The sequence below is a fragment of the Adiantum capillus-veneris genome, chromosome 6 (genome assembly GCF_014529385.1).
Source record: "Adiantum capillus-veneris isolate H3 chromosome 6, ASM1452938v2, whole genome shotgun sequence".
In the NCBI taxonomy this organism is placed as follows: Eukaryota; Viridiplantae; Streptophyta; class Polypodiopsida; order Polypodiales; family Pteridaceae; genus Adiantum; species Adiantum capillus-veneris.
This window is the reverse complement of record NC_140936.1, coordinates 108,621,694-108,637,519: the sequence shown is the minus strand read 5'-3', so window position 1 is coordinate 108,637,519 and position 15,826 is coordinate 108,621,694. Positions and strand designations below refer to the sequence as shown.

The window sequence follows — 15,826 nt, the reverse complement described above, 5'->3', positions numbered from 1 at the left end:
GGCGAAAGACATGGAGGTGCAAAGCACTCCTCATTTTCACGTCTTCAAGAACCAATTTTGTTGCTCACTATTGTCCAAGCCTACGCCTAGAAAATCTCTCCCTCTTCTTTTTGTGTAAGTGCGACGTAAAGTGCAAGATCTACATCTCCTTCTCCATCTTGAGAGCCTACACCAACACTCTTGGCTATGGAATGCAAATCCAACCAAGAGCCATGCTTCAATGCTTAAGCTTGCCATCTTCTCCATCTTCATTCTGCTATTATGTATGCTAGCAAGAAGAGTGATGATAAGTGAGGAACTATTTCTTTCTCCTATGAATGTTTCTTCTTCCTCTTCCCTACCCCCATTTCCCGCTAGCTCTCTCCACCTTTGAAGGTGTTTGAGGCCTTGGGACTAAGGCTGGGGATATTTAATGCTTGTTACAAAGTCTATGTAATTATGCTCGTGATGCATGAAGCTTTCAATCTTTATTGCATCACCTAGGTCACAAGGAACACAGAGATTGTATTGTACCAAGTCTCTGTTGATGGGAGAACCTATAATACAAAAGCTTATTGGAGGGGGGATCGGCTTCACATAAATCCGGTCCTCAATTGTTGTCAAGTTCTCTAAATTCTTTGTCTTGCAGAAGTATTGTTCATGCCAAATTAATTAAGTACTATGGTTATGTTGCTACAATCAAATAAGTTCACCCTTATGTTCTCAAAGTAGTCTACAAAAATGTTCTCTCTAATTCTCTTAATTCCGCTATTCTCAAGTTCATAGGCCATTTCCATTACATTCGAGGACGAGAATAAAATCTCTCTCTCTCTCTCTCTCTCTCTCTCTCTATATATATATATATATATATATATATATACACACACACACACACACACACACACACACACACACACACGTGTGTGTGGATGACACAAATATATATATTTTATTTGTCTCAAACGACGAGTTCATACTCTTTCTCTCTCTCTCTACATGTGTGTGTGTGTGTGCACTCGCGAGCATGTATACATGTGTGTATGTGTGTGTGAATGCATGCACGTGTGTGTATGTGTGGGTGGGAGGAAGGGAGGAGCTTACCGCTATGCGGCTTTGTTCCTTTCGTTTCTCATTGTAAGACTTCAAGACAAAGAGTGTGAATGAGTGATGAAGGTTGCATGGAAGCAAAAAATGCTCCCCTCGACTTGTTACAAATTTTCTTGGAATTTACAGCCCGACGTCCATCACTTAGCGATGTTTCAATTTTGCAAAGAACACTAAGAGCATTAGTGTCACTTGTTACAAAGGTTAACGATGTTAGTGTCTAAAAATGTGACTTTTAATCGGTGTCGCATAAGCGCCGGACGAGCATTGCATATTTTTAAGTGTGTTATAACATCAAAAGAGTTCTTCTAGTGAATGTTCCCTTGAAAAGTTAGTATAAATATTTGTAGTCAAGCGAATTTTTTTTTGTTATGCTCTCATATGCCGATAAAAAAATCGCTATGCAAGTGATGAAAATGTATTTTTTCACAATTATTGTTTCAATCTACTATAAAAAAACATAGCTATTTTTAAATATAGAAACTCACTTCATAATTTGAAAGTACAAAAGTTGTTGTATGCATCATCAATAGCTCTAATATGCATCATTGTATTGTATGTTGAGGCTTTATATATTTTGTGTAGTGGCGCTTATAAATATATATTCTAGTATACTATACGTATATATAAACTATGCTACTGAGATTGCATAACGGCTATCGTCCCCTAGCAGGCGAGAGCGCTTGGCGCGCGAATGAGATGATCGACCAACACTTATACTGCTCGACGAGCGTTTGAGGTCGAGGACTTCATGAGCGATGGGTGCTGCAGGGGCTGCAATTGAGTCCGTGGATGTGTTGGAGGCAGGGTTGATGAGGAGAGTTGCACGGGAAACACGCTCTTTGGCGAAGTCGACATAGTGTGAGGAGGGCTGCCCCTGGCCAAACGCATTGTACATGTCGCAGCCCTCCCCTACCATCTCCGCTGGCTTGAAGGCAGCCGCCCCACTCACATGAGCCAAGCTGGAAATGCAGAGCTGCGAGATGAAAAGGCCTGTGAGGTGCGGGAGGATGCGGTGGTTGGCGCAGCGCTGAGTTGGTAGGCTGATGGAGTGCTGGTTTATAATGCGCCCCCCGCCCAGCTGCTTACTGTCGAGGACTACACCGAAAATAGCATCAATGCCATAGCCATCGGGGCTTGCAATCAAGGAAGAGCTCGGCTCAGGATAAAACCCGAGCTCTAATGCCCTACATGGCTTCAGAGCTCCTACGTGGCCGCCTGAGCCACCCATCCATCCACACCCCAGCATGGAGCAAGTCATTACGCTTCCCCCGTCGCACTGCATCTGCGAGTGTGACACCCATTTGTGGACCAGCAGCAAGGACAGCAGCCACGTGGTGCGCATCAACCATGGCCGGCCTTCGGAGGACTACTCTGTGTACCCCTGCAGCCGCCGGCCCATCTTCATAGCCATGCATCCTACCTCCCAAGATGTGCACGCCAGCCTCGCTCAGCAGCAAGATCTGGCGCCTTCAGCACGCCACGGGCGCCACTCACGAGATCGACATCCCCAGCAGCGAGGGTACCATCCCCGTCGGGCTGGTGGCTGGGCCGGACGGCAACGTTTGGTTCAAGGCTTCTCGGACGTGCGTCCGGCGGTACTGGCACGTTCGCGCGCATCTTTGCCAATGGCCACCTTCAGCGTTGGGGCCAAGGCTGGCCTCATCCACCTCGCCTTTGACTGGGAACATGAGATTGATAATTGTATTGGCCGGGGGGAGTCAACTTGGCCAGGTCCTGGCCTGGGTTGATGCGGATGAGCAGCGACTTGAACTGAAGCGAGGCCCACACTTGACGAGGATAGAAGAGTGAGGCGGCCAGACCATGGAGACCGTGCTAGAAGTCGCCACCACCACGCAGCGGGCGCAGGCAATGGGGCGGCCAGTGGAAGGGTCCAGCTGGACTTTGACTAGCGTGCTATTGGATTGCTGCGTCACCACCAGCAGATTTTTTCCCACCACTGCCATCTCGTGGGTCTCGCGTGCGTCAGGCATGGGGTACTCTCTCACCACTTTTGGCGGCTTGGTTACCGTCTCTGATCCAAGCTGGCGACCAGCGGCGGCAGCTGCTGATTTAGATTCTGCATATTGACGAGGCTCATGAAGATCAGTTAATGCTTCCTCATGCGGCAGCGCAAGGTGCTGCAGCGGCGCCGCCATCAGCTTAGGACCCATCAGAAGCTGCTCCAAGGCTTGGGAGTAGTGCTCATGTGCATGAGGCTTCTTGCCATACTGAGAGGTCGTTGCAGGATTCATGGCGGCTGATGATCCGGCCAGTGCAGCTTGCTGCGAGCTCATATTGGTAATTATGTGAGTAAACTATATGAATGTAGATATTGGATATGCGTGGCTAGCAGCTAGAGAATCTGGTAAGTAGATTTACTGCAATGAGCTTTCCTGAGCCGGCCAACTCTATTTAAGTACGTTGCACAGGATCCCTTGCTTTGCGAGCCCGCCATTGTCGTAAAGAGTGCTGTTGCTCAGGAATAAGCATAAAGGGTTAACGTCGCCATTCACCTTATTAAAGAGCGTGGCCTGTCGATCATGGGACTCTTTTGTTTGTTTGCTTGCTTGCTTGCTTTATAATTTCCCTTGTGGAGCCAGGTGCCAATTAAATGGTTATGATGATGAGGAGGAGGAGGAGAAGAGGGAAGAGGCCATAGATTATGAAATGGCTACACTCAGTTGCTTGAAGGTTATCTCCACCAACTATCAGTTGGACTTGAAGCGCTTGATCCTTTCTGTTACGCCTACATATCTCGCCAAGCATCTGCTCAACCGACTCAAACACATTGGACGACGGAGGCAGGCAGACAAATGTCCTACAAATTACAGCTATCAGAGAAAGTTCTACAAGGTAGACATGGCTTGTACGCACATAAAATCTGTCGCTTGGAGTGTTCTAATTATTGTTTTGGGTCCTTGAAATACCTGTAATTGTACACCATTTTTCACACATAGAGAATACCATTTATATGAAGTTTTTGTTTATAGATCATGTGTGAAAGGATTCCTATAGAATACCATACATAAGGAGTAGTTTATAGATCAAATTTAAAAGGATTTTTCTATTCTGAAAATTTGGCATTTCAAGATTGAGAGGCTGAGGAGGGTGATGATGATGATGATGCTAATTCTGTTGAACTTGAGTCTGGAAGGATTCTCATAGAGTACCATATGTAAGGAGTAGTTTAGACTCTAGAGATCAAATTTAAAAGAATTCTTTCGAGTACCATGTGTATGGGGTAGTTTATATGGATCATTAAATTTGAAAGGATTTGTAAGTTTATAAGTTTTTGTTTACAGATCAAATTTGAAAGGATTCCTATAGAATACCATATGTAAGGAGTAGTTTATAGATTAAATTTGAAAGGATTCCTATAGAGTACTATATGTAAGGAGTAGTTTATTGATCAAATTTGAAAGAATTCATATAGAGTACCATATATGTGGGGTTCTTTATGGATCAAATTTGAAAGGATTTGTAAGTTTATCCATAAGTTTGTTTATAGATCAAATTTGAAGGGATTCCTACACAGTACCATGTATAAGTAGTAGTCTGTAGATCAAATATTGTTCTATTCTGAAAAATTGTCATGCAATATTGAGGTTTTGAGGATGATGATGATGATACTAATTGTGTTGAACTTGAATATGGCTTGATCATATGTAATTGATGCTCGCGCCAGTTCCTGCGCACTTTTCGAATGAAGCACAAGGTATGCAGGGCATCAGGTGTTTTGAACAGAGAGTTGGGTGCTGGAGATATTCATCATGCTCATCAGCTGTCACTAGTCCATGAGCATATTGACATTAATGATATACTCGAAGGCGCAATTGACGATGGCACGATCAACGATGATGACAGCTATGGGGGTATGATTAGTCATGAAGAGCTGCACACAATTAAGGAGGAAGAAGAGGAGGAGGAAATGGGTGATGATGCAGATGATGATCATCGATCGACATCAATGGCAAGCGGTTTCGGACACGCCCAGGATATTCCTTGCGAGAATTGGATCAACATTGATGATGAATGTACTCTCTCTCTCTCTCTCTCTCTCTCTCTCTCTCTCACACACACACACACACACACACACACACACACACACATTATTCATATCATATCAGCTAGCACATTACTCTTTTAGCTAATCCCTGTAGTAAGTGCAATATTCTAATGTTAAGTGAGAGCTACTCATCAGCTATATAGTTTATGGGACCTGGGGTTTGACAGAAAAGTGTGTGTGTGTGTGTGTCCCACACACACACACACACACATGACTCATGATAAGACACACACATGACTCATGATAAGACACTTATCAGGATTCAGCACTGGTTACATTACCTAGAGGGTGAATTTTGAAAGTCTGAAAGGAGGACACACTCTCTCTCTCTCTCTCTCTCTCTCTCTCTCTCTCTTCAAAAGATTTCTCCCCACCTTTTTTCCAACCCCAAGTAGGTACTAGGTAGTACCTGTAGTGTACCTGTAGAGGTAGGTACTAGGAAGTGGAATATTCTTTGGTGGGGAACCTGGTTGCAAACCCTAAAGTTCACACCCACAAGAGAAACTTCATTGGTGGAGCACCTCATTTTATACTAGTCACACACATTTAGGTGTCAACACATGACACACACACACACACACACACTCACTCACTCACTCTCACACACACACACACACACACAGAGCATCTTTACATAACTTGACTATTCCTACACTAGTACACATATTTATATGTTATGACTATTCCTGTGTAAAATAGATCATAAGCATCATTATTTTTATACTTGGAATTGCACATCCCCCCTTGAGTAACAGACTACATACTCAGCACTAAGTAACACCCATATTTAAGAGGGGGAGGCAATGGGATCAAAGGCGAAGAAGCTCACGTGCGAAAGTCGAGAAGATCGCAGCCGTAAAAATCAAATCAAAAACTTAACCTGGACAGCCTGGGCAATGCATGTTAACTTACAATATAATGTTGTAAAAACGGCTATGGGTACACAATGCATGCGCGGGTGAGATGGTTAGCCTATGTAACCCTAAATTCAGACAGTGAGGTCGTGCCTCGTTTTTTCCTCTGGTCAAGTTTAATACGCTTCGCTTTTTTGATGGCGCGCCTCGTTTTTCTCATTGGCCAGGTTTAGTGTGCCTCGAGATCCTCCCCCCCCCAAACCAAAATCACCCCGCCCTGACCGTCGATCCCATTACTCTCGATCCCATTACTCTCTCTGCATTAAATATAGGTGTCACTTAGTGTCAAGGCACTACATATGTATTGCTAGAGCATTTTAGGTGTAGCTTGTGCTCCATGTATAGCCATCATAAATGTTGTATTGAATTCAAGCATGCACTATGTGTTTTGAACCCTATGGCCTAGGTAAGCAAAATAATATCAAGGACTTAGGTGGTGGTCACACGGGGCATAGTTATCAGAAACTTTGGCAAATAAGTTGGGCATAGTTGTTCATAATGGATAACTATGGCTCGTCTGACTATACGCTTAGCCATAAGTAGTGGAATTGCGGATGTTCAAACTCTTGGAAGTTCTCTAATGACATGTACCTACATTTAGCCGTAGGTTCATACACTTAGTCTCTTGCACATACTTAGAGTTGCTTCCCGCTGCGGACATACAGCTTGTACAGTGCATGGCTTCCGCTCCATGCAAGCAGTCCCACAAAGTATCATGGGACCTCGAACGCATCGAGGTTGCACTCCAGCCCTGCAAAATGTCCTTCGAAAGTGAAAAATTGCAGCACATGAAGAGTGTCATCTTCTTTTCCCGGTTATCGCTGCTCGTTTTATTGGCTCTGTCCTGTCAAAGACCTCATTTGCTTTCAGTTTCCTCTTGTTCGTGATTGCCAATTGTTGGTTCTTCTTGCTATCAACTAGGGCCCACGCTTGTGAAGCACCACAAGCGCGGTCCTTCTCATTGTGTGTGACCAAGAAGGTGCGTGTTTTGCAAGGCATGAGGTTGATGTGCTTCGTGCCCCGTATGTGTTGTGTGGGACGTAGCTCTTATGCCCAAGTCTTTGGCACCGGACGAACATGGGCCACCCATGTCTCTATTTGACACCCTCATTTTTAAGAGGGGATCTACGGTCCCAAATGATTGTTCATTGTGGGCCGTTCGATTCAATATATGAAGGAAAAAGAAGGGGGTATGGTGAGATTCGACCTCGTAACCTCCCCCTCCCAATGCTACTACTTTACCACTACACTATTGCGCGCATTTTGAAAGGCATGGAGGATACAAGTTCACAACGAGTTCACATTTGTTCGAGTTTACATCTAGTTTATATCAAGTTCACATTTTAGATGAACGACTGTGATCTTCGCCAAAAAACGACGCTGATTTTCAATCATAGATCCCCTTGAAAAAAATGAAGGTGTCAATTAGTGACGAGGAAGGGCCACCACACTTTTGAAGTTTTGCCTCGTATGACCTACTAGGCTTAGCATTTTATGTAACATTTGTATTCCTTTTTGTTGCATGCAATGTGTGCGTCACAGTTTATGTAACATTTGTATTCCTTTTTTGGTGTACAATTTGTTGTGTGTGTGATGGATGCCTTCATTTAAAGCATCACGTGACTTTCTTGTCTTTTCTTTGTGCATGGCTTGTTTTTGAAGTTTGTAGATTGATCCTTGCATGTCACTTCATTTTCTTTAGTTTTTCTTTATTTTACAAAATGCAAACACGAATCTTCAGATTCTTCACCTCGTGCCCTTCAAAAAGCATTAGAGCACATTCAGACACACGCAATGGCAACGTTTTGATGACGCATGCGATTTTTGATTGCTTCTCTAAAACGAAGCTCTCGGGAGCTTACTCTGCCGCATACCCACACACAAAATAGAGGGGACTCTGCACACAATTGTGTTAGTCCTTGCATATTATTATATCTTTGTTATATTTCTATGCTAATAACATATCAAGGTCACCAACATATTAAGGTATCGACTTAGTATTTTGGTTTATATGTTTCAGAGCTTGAAGGGAACAAAGATGCAGAACAAGAAGAAAACATGTCTCTACATGGAAAAGCTCTAAATAGAGACAAAGTTAAAAGACCATGAATTCGTTAAGAAAAACACCGAGAGCATTACATCTACTAACATCTCACATATGATCTAATAAACATACATACATACGATCTAACCTTATTGTAAATGTAATTTTTTGTAAATATGAGCTACTTCTTGATAATGCAAATGTGCTTAACTTCTTCACTTAATAAACTCGTGATTCAAAGTCTCTCTCTCTCTCTCTCTCACTCACACACACACACACACACACACACACACACACACACAAATTTCCCTCTTGTCCTAGAAGTTCAACTACTAAAACATGTCACATGATTTATGTTGAGCTTTCATAGCGCTGCATAAAGGTTGTGGATATATGTGGAAATTGAGAGTCCTCGAATTGGCTCTAGGAGAGACAGGTATGCAAGGAGTGGTTTGGGCTTAAAATATAAGAGAAGCAAGCTTCAATGTCATCAAGAGTTGAGCACCCATGCATAGTGTACATATACAAAGGGTTTAGTCCATCAATGCCCTGTCTCACATTGAAGGGGTGCGAGTCGAGCCAAAATCACTATTATGGAACGTATTGCTGATAAGGGGATAGGCTCAAGTATGGATGCAAAACAAGATAATTTTGTAATTGAGGTGGTGTAGGTGGTATAATGCATAAAGCGCGAGCCTTAGCATTTTTTCCATGATGTGATACATTCTCATTACGATAAATCCCACAATGCAAAGCATAATCAAAACAGTATCAAGTATAATTTTTCTAGATCCTCCTTCATGCATATACTTAAGAACCATGTCAAGGGTATTCTGGGCCAAGCATGGGAACAAATGCTTAAGACCTTTGGGAAATTAAAAGCCTTAGGAAAAAAGAAAGTCATATGATATTTGCAATGTTGAGAGTCATATGAAAGTGAGTTGTTGCTCTTGGGTATATCTCTAGATAGTGTTAGGGTTCAAGCCAACTTGTCAGACACCCATCACATTGATCGTATTAACCTTATCTATTATTTTGATCATATAGAATAATAAGGATTAGTGAGGTATTCTACTCCTCACTAATAGCTCCACCACCATTCTGTGTATGTTCTTCTTCTACCTCTCACTTTGCACGCACTGTTAGGTAAAAGCGGTGTGTCTCACCGTGCTTTGCTCGTGTCTGTCGGTCAGTGTCTGGCCGTCTTCATTTATCTCCTTATTCTTTATACATACAAAGAATAAGGAGCTCTCACTCCTTCTCACATTGTGCTTATACAGTGAGATTTGGGAGCTCCATCCACATCCTATGTGCTCTCTCTCTCTCTCTCTCTCTCTCTCTCTCTCTCTCTCTCTCTCTCTCTGCACATGCACCGCATTCGTGCACTCACAATTGGTATCAGAGCTTTGGCGAAGCGTGCAACGGCTTCCCGACGAGACGAAAGCGATGGAGCTCGGCTATGGCCGCTTGAGCTCGACGGAGGTGGATACGGCTAGACGGTGTCAGATCTTAGCTTAGGCGTGTACATTCAGCTTGTGTAGAGCTTGTGTAGCAATCCGCTGCTGAATTTTGCAAAAAAAGAGCAGGAACAAAAAGTGTTGCAGCTCGTTTTTGTTGTTTTTGGCTCCCAAAACAGTGTTTTTTACATATCTCCGTCACACGAAATCGGACGGATATGATCCAGGGGTTTAGGTTGGGGTTTTGGTACATTCCAAAAATGGCGGTGATGTCCATTTTTTGAAATTCTGCTCTGAATTACAACATGTGCAACAACAGCAAGTTTATGCTACGTTTTTGGGCCGAAAACAGAGGTTTTTCACATATCTCTCACACCCGGACTCGGATACATGTGATCCAAGAGTCTACCCTTTTGGAACGTTTTGGACACGTTGGTCATATCAAAATTTTGAAATTTTGAGTGCTGAAGTTTTTGCAACAGCCTATCAACAATCTTGACATATCAAGGTTTTGCAGTTTGATTCCTACATTGTAGAGAGTGATGTGGTTTGCATCTTTGGCTATATATGGCACATTGTGGTGCTATTTGAGAGAGAATTCGCTGCGATACTTTGGGATGTGACTTTCGGATCATTAAGATCCGGATGTGGTTTCATGCGCATTGTTTGACTGTGTGGGGCATTTCAGAGAGCTTTTTTAGCATGGTTTTGTGTAGTTTCATGCTATGTATGCATTATGCAGATACAATTTGAGTTATCCATAGCTCGCAAGTAGCAGTTTTATATGTTTGCAGTGTTTTTTGGATAGGTACATGTCCATAGAGCTACTCGGTCATGAATGAACAAGTTTGCCAGACTTTTGGCATTGCATGTAGACCATTTGTGGATTTTGCTACTGAGACAGTGTCTATTGTCATGCGTATTTGGTAAGATTTTTTGAGTTTTTGCTCAATTTTTAGGGAAAACTCTGTCGGATTTTTCTCAAGATTTCTCGTCATGGTTTAGCATATTCGCAGTTTGCTCTCTGATGGTTTAGTGATCAAGTTGACTCCCACTCTAGCAGTTATCTGTAATTTTTTGGCTTGCAGTTTGCGTTGAGTTTTGACTCATTTTGCAAAGAAAATTCTGCTCGTTTTTTCCCGTCTTCTTGCCATAAACGTTTGTAGTGTTATGTTATCTTTGTACAGTGGCCGATATATTCCCACTTTGACAGTGATCGAGTGTTTGCTCTCACTTTGACAGGTTTTGTCAGTTTGGACACAGTTTGATGTTCTTGTACCCACTCTCACATGAGTGGGGAGTTATGTATGCTATGGTTTTCCGGCACATTGTTCATTCATTGACACATTTTGGCAGTAGTTTTTCACTCACATATGTATGTCATTTGTGGCGAGGTTGAGTGATACTCTGAGTAGAGCGATTTGGCTCTGTGTATGACTTGTGAGGTGATTCCGGATGAGTACATTCCCAGATTGGCCATTTGGGCATTTATTGTTGTCTCCATTGAGATTTATTGTTGAGTTTTTTACTCCAGTTACAGAGGAGACTCTGCCAAAATTTATCCTGATATGTATGACTATTCTAGAGGCTAGTGAGCTTGATCGTTTGCTCACTTTCTTTGCTTGAGACAATGGTTTTCTCTCGGGTGGGAGAGTCTTGTGGTCTCGAGCATTGTTTGCCATAGTTTTGGCATGGATATGGAGACGCTTCAGGTTAGAGGTGGTTCTCGCTTACTATAGTGACTGACATGTTGGCAATGTGGCCACGATGGACATATTAGGCGCCATTGCTTCAAGCATTGAGGCAACGAAAGAGGTAGATGCGTGATGCTACTATGATGATAGATACTAGAGAGTATGCATGTGATGAATATGTCACTTTTGAGTCTATCTTGCCTTTAGACTACTTTGTGTCTTGGGATAGCACATTGTCTACGCGTTTTCTACTAGACGAGCATGCAATTTTTCACGTGACGTCACGTCGTGATTTGTTTTTCTCTTTCTCTAGTGGGAGACTTTGTTGTGTGCAGTTTGCTGATGTTTTAGCATATGACTTAGAGGGTGCTAGAGATGTATGCATGTCTTTACCTAGTGGTGCATTGCTTACGCTACGAGTTGTACATTATGTACCAGGATTCAGCCAGAGTCTCATTTCAGTGCGTCAGTTTGCAGAGTAGTGGACATCGTGTACTGCTTGGAGAGCGGTTATTCCAGATGCATAGGGAATCACTGGTGATAGCCAAAGGTGCTAGGAGTGGTCTGGTATACCCTTTGTATAATTCTAACACATGAGGCGGTGTAGTGTCTGTGTATTTGCAGCCATGTTTGGAGCGAGAGACGAGGCGTGTCTCTTTTGCGGATGTGCTGCATGGAGAGCAGGTTGTGCATTTGTCTTGTGGAGGACGTTCATGCAGATAGTGGTATCTCTAGGGATGCACAGCTTGTTCAATCATCAGTTGACGTGACATCAGTTGATCCAGAAACCGATGCATTGTATGATGCGTCTGATACGTTTGAGGGCGACAGTGTCCTTCAGACGACTGTCTGTGAATGCAGTGGTGCTGATATTTTGGTTTTGCAGTCATTCTCAACAGATATGCCTTTGCCAGACGATGTTGACATGATGATGCATAGTCAGGTGGCTCCTGATGAGGAAGCATATGGCACTGAGGTTGCTGACAGGGATAGGTTAGCACACAGTGTGCATGTTTCGTCAGCTTTTGGGTCTCTCATATATGACCTTTTGGTCTCGAGACCTGAACTTGCTTATGCGATTGGTGCGTTTGCAGTGGGAGTTGTCAGTCATGCGATGACTAACACTGTCATTGTGCATTGTGGAGCCATACAGGCCGTCATTCGATACCTACATCAGGAGTGTCATTGTAGCTCTACCCTAGTGGTATGCATGTTGCATCTACACTCGAGAGATTATAGAGTGAGCCAGTGGGCATAGGTTGAGAGTCACCTTCTCTCACCTCTTGTATATAATAGTTGTAGGCTAGTCTTCTCGCCACTTATTGGCACATAGCCTTTAGTGGGAGAATGTTAGGTAAAGGCGGTGTGCCTCATCGTGCTTTGCCCATGTGTATCGACCAGTGTTCGGCCGCCCACATTTATCTCCTTATTCTTTTTACATACAAAGATTAAGGATCTCTCACTCATTCTCACATTGTGCTCATACAGTGAGATTTGGGAGCTCCATCCACATCCTGTGTGCTCTCTCTCTCTCTCCCCTTCTCACTCTCCGTACATGCACCGCATTCGTGCACTCACACGCACCGCGCACTCTACAGATGGTATCACAACCAAAGGTTGAAGTGCTACTTCTCTGTCGGAGTTTCCCTCTTCCCAACGAGCTTCACGTTGGAAATGGAACGAAACTCATAGCTTCCATGGCTATGGAGGCATTGCCAAGATCCGCACATAGACCTCGTGTATCAAGGTGGCAAGGGGATGAGCTTCATAAGTGACAAGGGGTGAGAGATTGAGCTTTTGGTGAGGTCAAAGAGAGAGAGAGAGAGAGAGAGAGAGAGAGAGAGAGAGAGAGAGAGAGAGAGAGAGAGAGAGAAGTAGGTTGCTCAATTTAGGGTAGATTAATAGTAGGTTGTTGTTTTGTTCATAACTTGAGCTAGAAAACTCGGATTCAATTTTTCTTTTAATCAAAACAGAGATCTATTCAAGCTCTACAAATTTGCAAAAGAACTTGTTAGCTGGTTTGGAGTGTAGATCTATCCAAGATCTAAACACAAAGGCTATTTTCTCAGGATAGATTGTGCATTCAATTTGAGTAAGAGAGGAGAGAGAGTGTGTAGAGAGAGAGAGAGAGAAATAAAGAGAAATCTTTATCTCAAGTTTAACATTGAAGGCCTCGAGGACATATACACACTCTTGAGATCGGCTAGTTTTTCCCTCGGCATTCGCGAGTTCTCCTCTTGGTATCGAATATACATACACATACTCCAATTTTCAATATCAACACCTAGTTTTCTCAGCATTGATAAAGCATTTTCCGGCTTGGGACATCGGCTTCTTCTATGACATTCACTTGCGCGGTTGAGGTGCCTCTTCCACAAAGGATTGACACCAAGCGTTGGCATCGACTTCGGCGACATCAATCACAGGTTTTCACATGTTCTTTGGCATTGTAGAGAGCGACACATAGAGACAAAGATTGATTTTCTCTGATTGCTCATGGGTGAAAGCATGACTGGGTGGACACCAAAGCTATGTCCGGGACATAGCTATTTGGCAAATTAATATCCTAGTTATGTTTGACAAAGATAGAAGAACCCAAGGCGTGTGATATATCATTGGATAGCTCTTGAAGAGGAGAATCTAAATCTATGATTGGCGCCAAATTTAGAATCAATTTGCAAAAAAATTATTGTGCCCCACATTTTGAAACAACAGTTATTGAAAATAGCTTTCAACCCATAAAAGTGTACCACCCACTCATGCTTTGACCCTCATACATAGCCGTTTGACGGCTTCTCAGAGACAACTCTCATATACAATTTTTACATGCATAGAGACAGTCACAGGTTCTCTGGACACTGCAAATCTATGAGCATCTTTGTCATTGGGAGTTTTGGATGCATATGATTTATGAGTGACTAGCACTTAAGAGTGCTTTACAAATTACTCCCTACAAGGAGATTTTTCTTCCATACTCATTGACGCCTATTTCAATGCATGTCGTGTAGTTTTGCAGTGACAGTTTCACATTTTGGATGTACGTTGTGTTGTGGATATTGTCATTGTATCTTGTTGTGGAGCCGATTTTGGCTTGTTTTGGCAGTCCATACCATTTTTTAGACTTGGTCTAGAAGAGCACTTTTTTTGAATGAGCCTCTAGTTGTATCTACATAGCCTTTTGTGAGGATCATTGCGTGAGGTTTTTCAAAGACGAGCATAGAGGGTCGGGTTACCCAATGTGAGATGGATTAGGTTGCTAAAGATTCCCACTCGTGGCCTCACCATAGGACATGTATATATGGATATAGGTGCTTTGGCGCTAAGTTGGCAGTCTTTCAACAGTTCTTTTGAGTAGTATATGTCAGTTTATACCCAAAGAGAACTCTTGATATTTCATGCATTGATTTTGTCTTGAGATTTTCATCTTCAATAAAGGAGATTTTGTTAGTTTTTTTTTGCGAGTCCTCTAGTTTGCTTATAGCACTCTTTTGCATTGATATCTCAATGGGTTTTTGATGGATTTCTAGTTGAGATTTTCATCTTTGAATAGAGAAGACTGTTGAAATTTTTGTAGAAAAATTTCTATAAATTCTTAGTAGTACTCTCTTGCAGTTTTCTCTTGTTAATCATGGCTTGAACTTCTGAGAAAGAAGAGTATTATAATTTTTTTGATGGCACAAACTTCACGATATGAAAGCAGCACATACTTGATGTCATAGTCAGTAAGGACCTTGTAACACCATTGAAAGAGTGTAAAGAGGGTATATGGTCAGTGGGAGGACATCGATGCTTGTGCTATGGCGACCATTTTCTTGCACCTTGGTGAGTCCATTTTCTTTACAATTATGAACAAGACTATTGCAAAGGAATTATGGGAGTCATTATGCTCACCTTGGGATGGGAAGGGTGCCTCAAAAAAAAAATCTCATGAAAAATCTCATGTGTTTGAATATGAAAGAGGGTAGCAATGTCAATTAACACTTAAATGAGTTAAATAGGTTGTTTATGCAACTTACATCGAAGGAGCTTAATTACAAAAATGAAATGAATGCAATCTTCTTGTTATGTTCTTTGCATCTATCATGGGATACATTTAACACTACCATTAGTAACTCCATCCCTAAAGGAAAACTTGTTTTTAGTGATGTTACCACTGCTTTGCTCACAAAAGAGATTCGATGTCAGTCTCTTGACATTAGTGGGTGTCATAATAATCAATATCTAATTCTCCTATATGATTATCTCATGTTAAACTGATCATTTAATATGGGGAAGTGCCAGGGGAGAAAAAGCTAGAATATTGGTTAAGCTAGCAGACCGGCCATAGTAGGGATCCAAAGGAGGAAAAATAGGGATCCAAAGGGGGGGGGGGGGGGGGGGGGGGGGGGGGCAATGGGCTTAAAAGACCCTAAGGTTCAGTCCATTAAGACTTCCAAAATGCTAAGGTTCCAAAATTCAAAGGTTGTGTCCAAAGGTCAACATTAGGGAAAATTGGATGCTTTGTGTGTGTCCCAAAAGTCTTCATCCATCCCTACATAAGAGGGGGAGAGCCTTGCAAGTATGGG

General features: G+C 42.6%; 2 protein-coding genes across 4 annotated transcripts; one reads left to right on the top strand and one right to left on the bottom strand.

The window, feature by feature from the left end:
* Positions 1-1,714: 1,714 nt before the first annotated feature.
* On the bottom strand, positions 1,715-2,492 carry LOC147456054 (uncharacterized). The gene has a single exon (XM_086513798.1). It carries the CDS (start codon positions 2,426-2,428, stop codon positions 1,715-1,717), a length of 714 nt encoding a protein of 237 aa, XP_086369924.1. The 5' UTR covers positions 2,429-2,492.
* A 717-nt stretch (positions 2,493-3,209) lies between these two features.
* On the top strand, positions 3,210-13,948 carry LOC147456053 (uncharacterized). 3 transcript variants are annotated; one of them, XM_086515388.1, is made up of 5 exons: positions 3,210-3,384; positions 3,687-3,939; positions 4,772-4,958; positions 5,062-5,120; positions 8,087-9,080. In XM_086515388.1, the coding sequence occupies exons 1-5, from the start codon at positions 3,347-3,349 to the stop codon at positions 8,147-8,149; spliced, it is 600 nt and encodes a 199-aa protein (XP_086371514.1). In that variant the 5' UTR covers positions 3,210-3,346; the 3' UTR covers positions 8,150-9,080. The 3 variants fall into 3 exon arrangements, with proteins under 3 accessions (XP_086371514.1, XP_086371511.1, XP_086371513.1); XM_086515385.1 differs by lacking the exon at positions 8,087-9,080 and adding an exon at positions 13,432-13,948 and having other exon boundaries at positions 4,772-5,120; XM_086515387.1 differs by having other exon boundaries at positions 4,772-5,120; positions 8,087-9,070.
* The last annotated feature ends 1,878 nt before the right edge of the window (positions 13,949-15,826 follow it).

Coding starts and splice junctions, on each gene's coding strand:
- LOC147456054 (XM_086513798.1), bottom strand. CDS start 2,428: ATGCGCACCACGTGGCTGCTGTCCTTGCTGCTGGTCCACAAATGGGTG.
- LOC147456053 (XM_086515385.1), top strand. CDS start 3,347: ATGATCCGGCCAGTGCAGCTTGCTGCGAGCTCATATTG. Junction 3,385..3,686: donor CTTGCTGCGAGCTCATATTG/GTAATTATGTGA, acceptor TTGTGGAGCCAG/GTGCCAATTAAATGGTTATG. Junction 5,121..13,431: donor GATCAACATTGATGATGAAT/GTACTCTCTCTC, acceptor TTAACATTGAAG/GCCTCGAGGACATATACACA.